Source organism: Martes martes (genome assembly GCF_963455335.1).
Source record: "Martes martes genome assembly, chromosome: 11".
NCBI classification, from domain to species: domain Eukaryota; kingdom Metazoa; phylum Chordata; class Mammalia; order Carnivora; family Mustelidae; genus Martes; species Martes martes.
Window position 1 is genome coordinate 27651847 of NC_137899.1, and position 16137 is coordinate 27667983.

Genomic DNA, 16137 nt, shown 5'->3' on the forward strand with positions numbered 1-16137 from the left:
TCTAGTTTCAAGTTTTTACTTAAATTCCAGTTAGCTAACATATAGTGTAATATTAGTTTCAGGAATAGAATTTAGTGATTCATCACTTACAGGTAACACCAAGTGTTCACCACAAGCTCCCTCCTTTATCTCCATCATCCATTTAGCCCATTCCCCCCACTTCCCCTCTATCAACCCTCAGTTTATTCTCTATAGTTAAGAGTCTGTTTTATGGTTTGCCTTTCTCTTTTTTCCCCCTGTGTTCATCTGTTCCATTTTTTAAATTCCACATATGAGTGAAATCATATAGTATTTGCCTTTCTCAGACTGACTTATTTCACTTGGCATAATACACTCTAACTCCACCCATTTTGTTGCTAATAGTAAGATTTCAGTCTTTTATATGGCTTAGTAATATTCCATATATGTAATTCCATATATGTACACATATACACATAATATATATATTATATATGGATGTACACACAAACACACACACACATACACACACACACACACACACACACACACACACACACACCACATCTTGTTTGTCTTTCATCAGTCAGTGGACATTTGGGCTCTTTCCATCATTTGGCTATTGTTGAGGATGCTGTGATTAGCATAGGGGGTGCATGTATCCCATTGAATTAGTATTTTTGTATCCTTTGGGCAAATACCTAGTAGTGCAATTACTGGATCATAGGGTCATTCTATTTTTAAGTTTCTGAGCAACCTCCATACTGTTTTCCTGAGTGGCTGTACCAGCTTGCATGCCCACTAACAGTGTTTATCGAGGGAAGTAAAGAGAATACGTTAACAATTGACACTCTCCTCCCCACTCCCCCACACCACCTCATAATCCTAACCTTATCTTTTATGATCCCAAAACTTAAGCAAGATTCAATTTAATTCAGGAATCCAGTAGGACTACGTAAAAGAAAATTGAGGGATGAAATGAGAATAGCGATACATGTTTACCACTTCTCTTTATCCTCTACCCACTCATCTCCTCTCCAATATTTAAGAATTATCTATAATCCTATGCAGGATTTTCTATGTGTGCTTATATATATTTCTCTTCCTTCCCCCAGAGGGAGGTTTCATAACCATCATTCACTTAATTTTCAAATCAATCTGGGCCAAGAATAATAGAATTGACAAAAGGAAATGGTTTAATGTACTAATATCAGTGAAATATTTACCTGTATTTTCTTCTAATTTTTTTGGCTTAATTAGAAATTTAGGTATTTAAATACACATGATTTAATTTGGTACATAGCCATAAAGACTCAATTTTTCCTATACCATTTACTCAATGATAAATACCTTCATTATCAATTCCAAGCATCTTTTATTATGTATTGTGTTCCCATATGCTAAAAGATCTACTTCAGGGTTATTCATAATAATCTAATCTATGTGCTGATTTTTCATACCAACTCCTTGGTGTTTTTTTTTTTTTTAAAGATATTTATTTATTTATTTATTTATTTGATAGACAGAGATCACAAGTAGGCAGAGAGACAGGCAGAGAGAGAGAGAGGGGAAAGCAGGCTCCCTGCTGAGCAGACAGCCCGATGCGGGGCTTGATCCCAGGACTCTGAGATCATGACCTGAGCTGAAGGCAGAGGCTTTAACCCACTGAGCCACCCAGATGCCCCTCCTTGGTGTTTTAATTCTTGTAATTTCATACTGAACTTGCATAGCTGAACTAATTCAATTTTACATTTTCTTTTTTTTAAGGTTTTATTTATTTATTTGACAGAGACAGAGATCACAAGCAGGCAGAGGCAGGCAGAGAGAGAGCAAGAAGCAGACTCCCTGCTGAGCAGAGAGCCCGATGCAGGACTCGATCCCAGGACCCCGAGATCATGACCCTCTGAGCCAAAGGCAGTGGCTTAACCCACTGAGCCACCCAGGCGCCCGACATTTTCTTTTTTTTAATGTACATTTTGACATTATTTTGTCAAGTTACCAAAAATAGTCCATTAAGATACTGATTTGAATAGTATTAAATCTATACAATCATCAAGAAAATTGCTTTACAAAATCTGTCTTTTCATTCAGTGACCTGGTATTCTCTCTCTTTGTTATATATTTTTTTCTATATACTCTGTACATTTCTTGTTAAAGTTATTCCTAACATCATACATATTTAGATGTTATCACAAATGTAGTCTTTTCTAATTATCATTCTAATAGGTTAGTGTTGGCCATTTATTTATTTATTTTTTGCCTTCTCCAACTTGTCAAACTCTTAATCATTCTAGAGAATATAAAGTTGATTCTTTTAGGTTTTCTGTTTAACCTACAAATAAAAAAATATATAGATTATCCTTCTCTAAATCTTTTACTATTTTGTTTTGCTTTTTATCCTACTACATTTTCTAGAACTTCTAATGTAATATTACAGTCCTGGTAACAGTGCACATCCTTGCCTTTGTCCTAATTTTAAAGGGTAGCAATTTGTAAGTGTTTAGTGAATAATTTTGCACTTGTGATTTCAGGAACATGGTATTCCCATTGAAAGAGAACTCTTCCTGTAAATTTGTCTAACAATCTGTGTCTATTCTCAAGACTAAAATATTCATTCTAGCATAGAATCACATCCTGTACTCTTTAATAACAGTTATCTACTGTACACTTCATGATCCCAAATACAGCTGCATTCATTCTTATTCAATGTTGCTTTTTATATATCTCCAAGACATACTACTTCTCACCTAAAACACTGTAATTCATGAGTAGCTATTATGCCTATCTTAAATAAGGTGTTTTGAGTGTGTGTGTGTTTGTGTATGTGTATGTTTGTGAACATGAATTTCCATTCATACTATTGGAAAGAGCCCAGTAATACAGCTCAAATTTCACTTCCTCCATGAACCCTCTCTTGAGCTCTTGGACGTAATGAGTTTTTTTCTCCTAAACTTCTAAAATATTTGTTTCCAACACTCTTATGTCACGTATCACATACGATTAACAAAAGTATATATTTTTAAATAGTTTCATCCTTTTCTAGGAAACTATAGTGATATAAGTCACAGGGCCAGGAGTTAGACTCACTGGTTTCAAATCTCACTTCTTCTTAAACTGATTTGTGAGCTTCAGTAGAATTCTAGGGTAAATTATTTAGCTTCTCTGAATGAAAATTTCCTCATATGTAAAATAAGACTAAATAATATTTATAATTTATTTACACTTTATTTTAGAATGTTCGAAAATTAATGGAATATATTTAAGCTCTTAGAATTGTTCTTGGCGCATAACACATATTCAATGAATAAATTACAACAATAGTAGTTATTTAAGGTCGCCTTTGTGTTAGGCACTCTAGTTAATATTTATATATATATATTACATCTCATTTAATCATCCCACTAAAGTAACAAGAAAGTTTAAGGGTTAGAGATTAAATTACTTGCCCAAAGTCATTTCCTTAGTAAGTCAGGGAGTTGTAATATCAACTCAGCTAGTCTCATGGTAAAACCGCTGCTTTTTAGCAGTATACAATTCAGGGTTCCAACCAGTACCACTAAAATAAGAAGGTCCCTTCTGTACAAATTTGTAGATTCACATGAGTATGGGGGAAGTTTTATGTGGACATCTCAAATATAACTACCAACTCACATACCAGTGGTGCTCAAACTTTGCTGAACTTTAGAATCACTTGGGATTGCAGATTTTTAATTTTTTTCTTAAGTTGCAATGCCCTGGGTACTCCTGAACCACTTAAATCTGAATTTCTGAGGGTGAGGTTGAAGCGTCAATGTATTAAAATTTCCTTGATGGTTTCAATGTGAGAAGATTGAGATGCAGTGGTTTTTTAAACAGAAGAGTGATTCTAAATTAAAACTAATTAGAATTTGAAAAAATTTCCTGAGTCCTCCAGATGGGTCAGGAAAGCCTTCAAAGAAGAGGTCATTATTGACTTGATATTTAAAGGTGAAAAGTATGCCAAGGAATCATGGGGAAAAGAATGAGTAGAGAAGGGATGTAAATATGAATAAACAAAATGTGCCAATACACAACAAAGGAGATAGAGGGCATGGTACACTGAGGCAATGCAAGAATTCTCCAGTCCTTGACATCTTGTACCATCCCATGATTTTATTTGTGTAATTGTGTTTGCAATTCTTCATAGATCGTCTTCATCTTTTATTCCAAAAATATGACTTTGTTTCTTCTTTCTCATCTGATCGCTGACAAACCATCCATAGGATATTTCCTTTGACTATCCAAAGCAATAGCGTTTTGATCATTTTCTTACATTATACTTATTTATTTGTACCAGTTTTAACTAAAATATTTATTATAATATTTAATTCTTATAGTCTGCTGAGTAAATATTGGATAATAGATGTTTTCTATTAGATTGTGAACACTGTAAGTGTAGGGTCATTTTTTTGTAATATGTTTATTTCTATATGTAACATGTGCACAGTAAATCATTCTTGCTTAAAATAGTTTTTCCGTTGTGTAATTTGTTGCAAATAACCTGATTTTTTTTGCTTTTGAACAATTTAGTTATTGTCACCTATATTTCATATTCTTACAAGTATTAATATGTATCATTTTATTAAAAAACAATAGAAATTTTAATGCCTTAAAATTATATGTGTGAGTGAATACATATACAAAATGTCTATGAGGTAAAGTGCTAACTTGAAAAATACCTGGTATTTCAAAAATGCATTAAAATTAAAGTCTATAAGAGCACATTCTGTTAAAATAATTTATGTATGTATCTCAAATTGCCTTATTAATAAAATAATAGAGATTTTTAAAAAATGACTAGAGATGGGAAAACAAGTTGGATATGACAGGGATTTTTGTAAAACCTATTAATTTGTTTCAAACCATACAAAAATGACTTCCAGGGGCACATAGGTGGCTCAGTCTTAAATGTCTGCCTTAAGCTCAGATCAGGATCCCAGAATCCTGGGATGGAGCCCCATGCTGGGTTCCCTGCTCAGCAGGGAGTCTGCTTTTCCCTCTCCCTTTGCCCCTCCCAGCCACTGGTGTGCTCTCTCTCTCAAATAATTGAAAATAAAAAATAAAATAAAATAAAATAAAAATAAAAATGACTTCCAGGAAATAATTGGTCATACCAATGAGTCATAAATTTCCAAAGAAGACAATAGTGAAAGCAAATTAAAATGCTATGTAGGTCTGAGGGAAAAAGAGTTATTTATTATAAATCCAAAGTAGAAAAAAACAAATAAAGAGAATTAAGATATTTCCTTTTCAATGGAACTTGGTAGCAAAATGTAACATATGGCTTGAAATCACATTGCTGACAGTCTGGAGGAACTATTTAGTGGTTTCCAATAGGAAAAATAAATATCATACTGTCTTTAAAATGTAATAAGCCAAAATATGTTGGACTGTTTAATGAAATCTTGCAGTACTAACTGCTCTGTGAGAGAAACATAATGCAGAAGTTGAATTGATAGATTAGAAAATTAATCACCAATTTGAACTGGTATCTTCATGATCATGTGGTTGACAGTGTTACACATTCAAAAGGAATAGCTGTTAACATGACATTTCAAATAATAGGAGAAATTTTATAGGCCCTTAGAAAATGCACATGAAGCTTCAAAATCACCCTTTGGACAAAACTATTGAAGAATATGTGCAGTAACTGCTCCAAAACAGTATTCCCTGGGACCATAGTTAGTAGTTACCAAATCCACTGTCACCCACATATCATATTCTATAGAAAAATACAATAGAAACAGTCAATTGTATTTTTATTCCTATAATATGGTTATAAATATGTAAAAAATTTGGATATGATAAATACAGATTTTTTTAATATCATCATTTAAGCGTTTTGCTAAGATTTCCAAAATGATGTCATTTTCACAAATAGTCTTTTAGAAATCTACAGCTTTATAATCACATTAAGAGATAGGTTGATATTAACTCCTTATCAGATATATCATTTGTATCATCTCTCTCTATATATCAGATATATCTTTTCCCATTCAGTAGGTTGCCCTTTTGGATTTTTTTGGTAGTTTCTTCCACTGTGTAAAAGATTTTGATTTTGGTGTAGTCCCAATAATTTGATTTTTCTTTTGTTTCCCTCTCCTGAGGAGACAGATCCAGGAAAATGTTTCTACAGCTCATGTCAAAGGAATTATTGCCTGGGGCACCTGGGTGGTGTGGTAGGTTAAGTGCCAGCCTCTTGGTTTCAGCTCAGGTCATGATCTCAGGGTTGTGAAATCGAGCCTTGCACTCAGCTCAGAGTTTGCTTAAGACTCTCTCTTCCTGTCCCTCTGGTCTTCCACACCACTTTCTCTCAAATAAATAAATAAATCTAAAAAAAATTTGTATTTTAAAAAAAGGAGTTACTGCCTACGTTTTCTTCTAGGAATTTTATGGTTTCAGGTCTCACATTTTGGTCCTTACTCCATTTTGAGTTTATTTTTGTGTGTGGTGATTAGAAAAAGGTCTAGTTTCATTCTTTTGCAACTGGCTGTCCAGTTTTCCCAACACCACTTGTTGAAGAGACTGTCTTTTCCCCATTAACATATTTTTGCTTCCTTTGCCATAGATTAATTGATCATATTAATGTGTGTTTATTTCTGGACTCTTTATTTTGTTGCATTAATCCATGTGTCTGTTTTACCACATTGTGTTGATTACTACAGCTTTGTAGTATAACTTGAATTCTGAGATTGCGTTATCTCCAGTTTCATTCTTTCTCAAAATTGCTTTGGTTATTCAGGATCTTTGATGTTTCCCCATACAAATTTAAGGGTGATTTGTTCTTGTTCTGTGAAAAATGCTCTTGGTATTTTGATAGGGATTGCCTTAAATCTGTAGATTGCTTTGGGTAGTATGGACATTTTAATAATATTGTTTCTTCCAATTCGTGAGCATATAATATCTTTCCACATGTTTGTGTCATCTTCAATTTCTTTCATCAATGTTTTATAGTTTTTGAAGTACAGGTCTTTCACCTCCTTGGTTAAGTTTATTCCTAGACATTTCATCACTTGTGGTGCAATTGTCAATGGGATTATTTTCTTAATTTCTCTTTCTCCTACTTCATTATTAGTGTATAGAAATGTAACAGATTTCTGTGTATTCATTTTGTATTTTGTGACTTTACTGAATTCATTTATTAGTTCTAATAGTTTTTTTGGTGAAGACTGTAGGGTTTTCTACATATAGTGTCATGTCATCTGCAAACAGTGAAAGTTTTACTTCTTCCTTACCAGTTTGGATGTCTTTTATTCTTTTTTCTTGTTTGATTGCTGTGGCTAGGACTTCCAGTACTATGTTGGAAAAAAAGTGATGAGAATGGACATCTTGGTCTTGTTCCTGATCTTACAAGAAATGCACTCAGTTTTTCACCATTGAGTATGATGTTAGCTGTGGGTTTTCATATATGACCTTTGTTACTTTGAGGTCCATTCCCTCTAAACCTGCCTTGTTGAGAGTGTTTATCAAGCATAGATGGTATACTTTATCAAATGCTTCTTCTGCATTTACTGAGATGATCATATAAATAAGGATGAGTAAGGTACATAAAATCATTTTTGGTGTTTGAGACTCAGATAATGTTATCTCTGAAATCCACGAAACCTTTTGAGAAAAGTAGGGCTCAATCAATGGTTGCAAAAAAAGAAAACATGGTGCCTTCTGAGGCATATTAGTGGTTCTACAAACCTGAGATTAGAATTTTATTTATTACATAGTTTCAGCCTTTTAAAAAACTTTAAAAGGTGATTTTTATTTATCAATTACTAAGTGCCCAGTGCTGCTCTAAGCATTCTATAGACCATGGCTCTTTTTGACCTCATTCAATTTGAATTACAGATGAGATTAAGTCACTGAAATGTGAGGTTACTTGCCTATGACTATGCAGGGATTAGGTACTAGAACTGGAATTGTGAACCCAAGCAGCTAGGTTCCATAATCTATACTTCTCACACTCTAGTGTATTATAAAATAAATTGATATAAACTAGAAGCAATCAAGGTTTTAAGTTATGCCGGCTGATAAACTCATTATGGATTAATGTAGCTTCTGCTTTCGAAGTGCATCTTCTTTAATTCTCTGCAAATGTAGAATTCCATTCCTTTGTTAAAAATATCCAGTCTTAGGTATAACCATCTTCTCATGTAAAACTCAAAAAGCAAGAGTGTATTACTGATCCCTTTGCACATATTTTAATAGCATTTAGGTTATCCTTTTTTTTTTTCCAACAAAAAACTCTTTTTAAAGTAAATAGTAGGTGAATCTCAATTCACATGTAAAGCTTTTCCTTGTTTAATGTATGTCAATGAGAACAATTTGGTTGTCTTAGAGATGTTAAAAATTGAAATTAAGGGCTTGAAAACACAGTTGTAGATAATATGTGTTATTGCTCTATGTCGGTTTGATTGTACCATATATGGATCATCTTGATTGTCACAGATTAGTAGTTGCAAAGATAACTTTTTTCCAGACTTTACCTTGCAATTTCAGGATAATCTTCTTTTAATACTTGGTGGATGAGTAGGTGGTAGGAAATATTGAAGCTGAAGCACTATATCTTTATCATAATATAAAATCAGAAAAAGAAACCCAAAAATTGACTAGTGGTAATACTTTGTAATAAAATGTGGTTACCTTGTAATTTCTTCATTTGCACTTTTATCCTGACATGTGTAGCTCCTGAGCAAATGCCTTTGTACCTTGCTGATGGAGATTGATACAAGTACAGTTCCCTAAATAATATACTCCCTTATACTGATTTTAAATAATGAATATGTCTCAGAAGCCTGAATTAAAAAAAAAATTGAGAAACACAGTGCTTTCTTAATTAATGAGAACATTACAAGAAGTTTAAGTACATGCACAGAAATGGCTGGAGATGCTTTAATATCTGCACAAGATGAGTTAACCCTGAGGAACATATTGATGTGTTAGTGGTTCTACAAGATTGCAACTTAATATAAAATACATTTGCTATGGATGTTGTCTCTCGATACAACTTTTAAAAGGTTAAAATATACTTTTAAATTTTTAAATTCTAATTAACTGGTTAGAGAGTCTCCCAAACATCACCATAAGACTTAAGTTTACATTTTGAAAACCACTCATATCAACATTGATTCTAAAACATTGAGTCAGTGTGTGATTCTACAAATTCTAAAATTACTATTGGCTATTAAATTTGTTGCTAGTTTGGTTTATTTTTGGCAGATATTTTGGCAGATGTACTTTGCTTATCTTCTGTCAGACTCTTCTTTGAATAGGGAGCATATATAAAAAGAAGTACAACATTTTAGTTAGATCCTTTATGTTATATTGTTTAATGTTTATCTAGTAAAATGTGGAGTAATCTGGATTTACAGTACCAATTTCTATGGGGATTAAAACTCATTTGATTTCTGTAACAATGTTCAATGAGATACTTCCCTGTAATTCACTTGTTTAACAAATATGTATGGTGCATTGTTCTGTGCTAATGATATAATGGTGAACAAAGGAGAGGCAGTCCCCTAACCTTCTGGAGCATAGCTTCAAGTGCACCAGAAAGGCATTAATCTACCATAGCCCAAGTGAATATGACAGGGGATGAAGACGCACTATGAAAGCTTACAATAGGGCATTGACCTAGGGAGACTCAGGGAACTTTCTTGAGGGAATGATCTTGCATTGAACTCTGAACAGAAGCAGACATTAATCTGTTAAAGAAGGGAGGGAGGAGTGTTCTAGTAGAAGGGATGACATGGTTAAAGATCTTGCAGTAGAAGGGCACATGACTGGTTTAGAACAGGAAAGAAGACCAGAGTGATTGGAAAAGAGAAAAGGAGGGGAAATGTGATGGAAGATGAGGTTGAAGAAAATGATGGAGGCAATTGCCAGTCTTGTGCTAAACCCGTGTAATGAGATTTATCACTTTAGGAGCACAGAGAAGCTTTAAACGGGGGAATGACATACGCAGAACAAGACTCAATACTAATTGGCAATTAAGAATATAAAATTTGTAGGTTTAAAGCATGCACAATAAGAGTAAACACTTGGAAGTTGTTAAAAGGCCCATAAAATTCCATGCTATTTTGTTGATATAAAGCACTTTAAGTTAGAATTCAAAAGCATGTTCTTTGTGCTAATTTGGAGACTAAATGATATGACTGGTAAAACGGAGTCCTTTTATAAATAATCCATAAATTAAAGACTAGGAATGATCTAATGTCTTTAAATTAAAAGAGTGGAACTGAAGAAATTACCAAAATGTTTTATGTAATAGGAATTTGGTGTATCCATGGATTCTTAACTGAATTTTACCCATATGCTCCTGGTTTGCTCCCAGCTGAGGATAGAAATGACTTGAAATTGTCGCTACCTGACAGCTGCTGACATATTTAAAATTTATCTGCTGTCAGCTTAGCTATTAGAGCAGGTGTCTGCATGGTAAAGCCAACATTCTAATTGCCACCAATTGGTTTCTTCTTTGGTGAAGTCAGTAAAAAGCCAGAGATCAAGTTGTTTAATCACATCAATAAGAAATGGAAAAGACCACCTTAAGTCACTTTTCCTCTTCCCTTGAGACCACAACTGTTTTTCCTCAAATATTTTGCCCAGTCTGATTTAAATGTATCAAATGATCTGAATTCTCTGCTTTCCCCATTAAAACCTCTAAACACTTTGTTTTTTTTCCTCACTTATTCTCTTCTTTGCTTCCTTAATAAACATCTTAAAAGAATTTCTGCTTTTTCTCTGTATTCCCAGGATTCGGATGGTAAACTGAGATGTTCACTTAAGTCATGAAGAAAGAATGAGCTGGAAAACAGTTGCCTAATTACCTCAGTGGGTGGTCCTTGTATATGGGAATAAAATTTATCAGAAGGGAGAGATTTTAGTAACTATGAGCCATCCACAAGTACCATAACATAATCCCGATGATTATTTGATATTACGATCAAATATTTACAAAAACTGAAAATCACCATAAATTCTAAACCAGTAAAATACAATAAAGGATGGAGAGGAAAATGGCAATCTGTGATCTGAAATATTCTATATCTTTTATTTTTTTAAGGCTGAGTAGAACGAATGTAGTACATTACTGTAAAAAATACTCACCAACCACACCTTAAAATGTAGGTAGCTGAAGGAGTTATCATATGTTTTATAGATTGAATGTTTTTATCTCCCCAAATTAATATGTTAAATCCTACCTCTCACTGTGGTGGTATTTGGAGGTGGGGTCTTTGTGTGGTAATTGGGTCATGAGAACAGAGGCCTGATGAATAAGATTAGTGCCATTATAAAAGAGACCTGGGAGAGAACACAGGGAGGAGACAGATGTCTGTGAACCAGGAAACAGGTTCTTACTAGACATCAAATGTGCTGGTGCCTTGATGTTGGACTTTCCAGACTACAGAACTGTTAGAAATGAGTATCTGTTGCTTATAAGCCATTCAGCCTATGATATTCTGTTATAGTAGCCCAAACAGACTAAGACAACATGTGTTTGGAATTATCGAAAAAGCATTTCAACTGGTAAGTATAAGTTCTTGTACATTATAAAAAAATATATTTTAAAGGTTTCTTTTTATGTTCTTATAATATGACCTTATACTATTTCCTGTTTCACAATCTAGGGAATTGAAATTCTGTAGTGTAGCAAGTGAGAAGCAAATCTGGAATTAGAATTCAGGGATTTTATTTTTCAAGGCCTACTTATTTGCCCATTACCAACTGTTAGGTTTTTCCTTTCATAGTTTTTTTTTTTTTTTTTTTAATCATATATGAAGGCCAAGTAGAATGCTTCTGAGTTATGAAAAAGAAATCTTGTAGTTATAGGGGTAATGGTAAGGAGGGGAAAAACCTTGTGTTGAACAAAGCATTTAACAGTTTGGTGTTTCACACATGGAGAAACAATCTTGTGGTCATCTAACACCTGTTTTTCCAGATTCTGATATATCTGGCTTGCACAAACTCCTTTATTTTCCTTTTTGTGTGAAGGACTGTACTGCTAATTAGCTATGGGGAAACATAATGTCAATAGCAGAAATAAGGTGGGAAATTAATAAAACTCATGATGTTTGACCCCCGATCTTTATCTTCTAAGTGATTTATAGAATTAATACTAATTCTAAACAGATTCACAATAGTGAATCTTCCAGAAAAAAGAGAGGGAGGAAAATTTAAGAATTGATAGTTTTTCTACAAAATTGCTCACAGACCTTGGGGCTTCCCCGTTGTTTACTTGTTGGAAGAACATTAATAGAAAAAGTCAGACAACTTTATAACCATGCCATAAAATTGAAAGTCTACATTATTACTATCTTGATTTAGGCTTTTTCAGTGTGACTCCACCAAAATTTATCTTCCACAAGGTGCCTGGCACATGGCATGACCTCTTAATCTGTTTGTAGAATGAATTGTTGGAAGCCGAATTCAGTTAATCAATGGAAACAGCACATCATCTAAGTCTAAGGATAACCAGAAAGTATATCAAAGATAATATGAACAATTAGATTTTTTCTTTAGTAAAATATATCACTTGTCTTGCAATACTAGGAGCGTGAAGACTTTCATTCACATATCCCATATCCTCATGTAGTTCATGAGGATTTAGCGGTGTTTCTTTCCCAAGTTTTCTTTTTTTTTAAAGATTTTATTTATTTATTTGTCAGAGAGAGAGTACACACAAGTAGGCAGAGAGGCAGGCAGAGGCAGCGAGAGAAGCAGGCTCCCCGCTGAGCAAGGAGCCCGATGTGGCACTCGATCCCAGGACCCTGGGATCATGACCTGAGCCGAAGACAGCGGCCCAGCCAACTGAGCCACCCAGGCGTCCCATCCCAAGTTTTATTTTCTATATGGACATATAGATTTTGAAATTTTCCTTGGTCCAGAATAATTTTTAATAAGATTAAATAGCAATAGTTATATATAAGTAAAAAATGAAGATTTGGTTCTTCATTCACACAGCATAATATTATTACTCTTGTGACAATTGGTTAAATAACTAATATAAGGCAAATCAGTATGCTAAGTATTAGGGAAGGGACTGTGTTTTTTAAGCATTTGATGAATACTTAATACCAATACCAATGCTAAAAAAAAATGTATGATTCCTATTGGGTTTGCTAACAGGAAAAACTCAGTCATCTCTTCATAATTGTATATATTTTAACAATGTATAACTCTGAATCCAATCAGGAGATAAAACCATATAGGAATTTGAGCAGGAAGAATTTAATATAAAGAATTATTAAATATAACAGAGGGTTAGAATAACAAGGGGTTGGCTAGTAAGAATCAAAGGGAACGCTAACAAATTTAGAAATGGACCATATAAGGAACAGTCAGCACCCTAGGGCTGAGATAAAGTATCCACAAAAGAGTCTCCCCAAGCAGCTGGGCCTGAGATCCAGACTTTGTGGGAGAGAAAATAATCCCCACTCACTGAAAGGGAGCTGTTGTGGTGGAACTGGGAGGAAATCTGTCCTTTAGAACTGGCCAACAATCACTCTTTTGGTGATTATCTGGGGGAAAGCTGTTCTTGGGGAGCTGTGTCACTAGAGGCACTGTACTGTGAAACCACCATGGGGTGTGCTGGGGAAGCTTCTGATCCCTGAGCACTACTGATTACTGCCCTGCAGAAGTCTAGTGCTGGAGAAGCTACTTATTTTAAAATGTAGATTTTATTATTCAGGTATGGTGATGATGAGGGAGCAGGAGGCTGGCTGAGGACAAAGCAAAAGCTGGCACCTTGCACCCCCTCTCCACCCGCTCCCCTCGGTAATATGTGTGCTATTCCTCAGGCACCCCTGACTGCCATAAACGAGAAACAAATAGTTAACTTGCAGAGATCACAATCCTGCAGGACAGGAATCTCCCAAGTATCTTGATGTTCATGGCTTGCCAAAAGACAACATTGATCAAGCCGCGGTATCCCGGCACCTGGTAGGCTCTCTTTAGCATATGAAAGCTCTGTTGAAACCTCCCTTTCCTTCACCTTCCCCCAACCGCAGGGTACAGAACCTGCCATCCCTCACAACCCGGGGCAGCAGCTCTTCCTGCCCACGGGTCCTGTCCCCGTGCTTTAATAAACCACCATTTTGCACCAAAGATGTCTCAAGAATTCTTTCTTGGTCATCGGCTCCGGACCTCACCTAGGTTCTAGAACTTCACTGGTGAGGCCAGTGGATCAGGAGATGATGGCCATTGAAAAAAAAATAGTTTCTTATACTCACACACCCAAGAGGAGGGGACATATCATGGTGAGGGGGAACACCAGTGTCAGCTGAGAGGCAAAGGGAGTGAGAAGAAAATGTGGCAAGAACTTTATAGTTGTTTCCAAAGGAAAGAAAAGGCAACCCAGGGTAAGCAGACTTATGATTGGCTAGTTTGAATAATTTCAATAGCATCTGGGACATAAGGGCTGTCACTAGTAGTCTAGTACCTGGCCCAGGGGTGACTGGGGCAGGTGGATAGTGGCTCAAGAGTGTGAGAGCCTGATAGAGAAAATCCTTAGGGATTTGCGCTCCGGATCGGTCACTGTGCATATGAAAGAAGCTCTTGGAGACTGATTCTTTGCTTTCTATAGGAATTAACTAACCCTGGAAGGGGCAATCTCTCCAGTGTCAGTGGGGGCCCCAGTCTGTCAAAGCACCAGTACAAAAGGCATGGTTAATACACAACCCCTACTGTAGAAGGAGGGCACTTGGGAAGCTGCCTGCACTGTTAGAATCAGATGCTGGTGAAGCTGCCCTCACTGTAGTAACCCGGTACTAGAGAAACTGTGCACTGTAAAAGTTTTCTAAGACAGCACACTGGGAAACTCCTACCTGTGATATCTTTCCGACCACTTTTACTGACAAAGCTTAACATCAGTCCAGCTGGTAAAAGTAAAATCTTCAAAGGGATCATCTATATTTTTGAAGAAGAGGTAATAAAATGTGGATTTGGAGCTAATATATGTATAGGCAGTATATGTATAGACAATATACATCTATGTTCAATTGTTGATTTTGTTATCTGAATGTCTCCATTCAAGTCAATTCAACACATTATTTTGAAAAATCTCACTCAGTGAATCAAAATGGATTTGAATGTTCCTTTGGGTCTGTTCCAAGCTGGACTGAGATAGTAGGTCCTTTACACCCCTGCATTGATCTGTCATTGGATATAGTTGTCCAGGAAGTGTCAAAACTGAGGCAGTGCCTGGCAAATAATAGGTGCTTGAGAAATATGTTCTGAATGTATGTTGTTATTGTTATCATTTTTAATATAATTCAATGGAATTCTTACTGTGTCCTAAGGTGAAGTCCCTCACTCCCTTTGGGAAGCAGGACTTCTAAATCTACAACGGGCAGAACAAGCACAAATAGCACAAATTCCCCAGTGGGTCACTGGAAGTAGGTGGGGCTATTCCTGCTACTATCACTTCACTGTTATTGAATTCATCTATTCTTCCTATTGGGAGTAGAGTGCCACATAAAGACTTTTAATTTAAAGAGTATACTTCTTTATTGCAGTGCCTCATTTACATAACGAGTCGTCTGCAAACTACCACTTTAGCTATGACTTTAACAGGCTGTTCTGTTCTGTCAGTCCAGCAGCTTTTGGATGGTATGGTATGTGATAGAATCCTTGTTCATGGTCCCACTCTGGAATCTTCTTTGCTCTAAAATGTGTTTCCTTCTCTGATGTCATATTCATGTGGGACCTCATGCAAGTAAATCTTGTAGATGATAGACAAAAACATACCAGAGTACTCATCTCTTCCTTTCAGAGTGAGTGTCTGGTTGTCCCTATCAGGGTAGAGGAGATCCAGTGTGGTCAATTTGCCACTCATTGTCTTGTTACATAATCCTTAAGGGATTGTACTAAATACAGAATTCAACATTAGTCTCTGTTTCTGGAAGATTGTATTCTGGGGCCCATGCACAAGTTTCATCACCACCTCAAAGGCCACTTTACCCTCAGGTGTCCATCATGCCTGCCTTAGAGTGGTCAATAGAAAGGCTTGATTAACTACAGATGGACAAGTCATTTTGTCTGCTGAGTTGTTTAGTACCTTTCTTCTAGTGATACTCTCTGGTGAGTATGAGTGTGTGATACACAGATCTTCATACTTCATTCCCACTTCTATTTGTACATTCACACATCTCTATTCCAGAATTTATCTCTGAC

The 16137-nt window shown here is 35.5% G+C and overlaps 1 protein-coding gene across 1 annotated transcript in view; it reads right to left on the reverse strand.

Moving 5' to 3' along the window:
* The window catches only part of SEMA3C (semaphorin 3C), a gene marked incomplete at its 5' end in the record, with an annotated part of 25045 nt that extends 9246 nt beyond the window's left edge, over positions 1-15799 (reverse strand). Inside the window, 2 exons of the mRNA XM_080818713.1 lie at positions 15253-15304; positions 15712-15799. Of these exons, the coding sequence (XP_080674839.1) occupies positions 15253-15304; positions 15712-15799 (140 nt within the window). The remainder of the gene's footprint in view (positions 1-15252; positions 15305-15711) is intronic.
* Between the last annotated feature and the right edge of the window lie 338 nt (positions 15800-16137).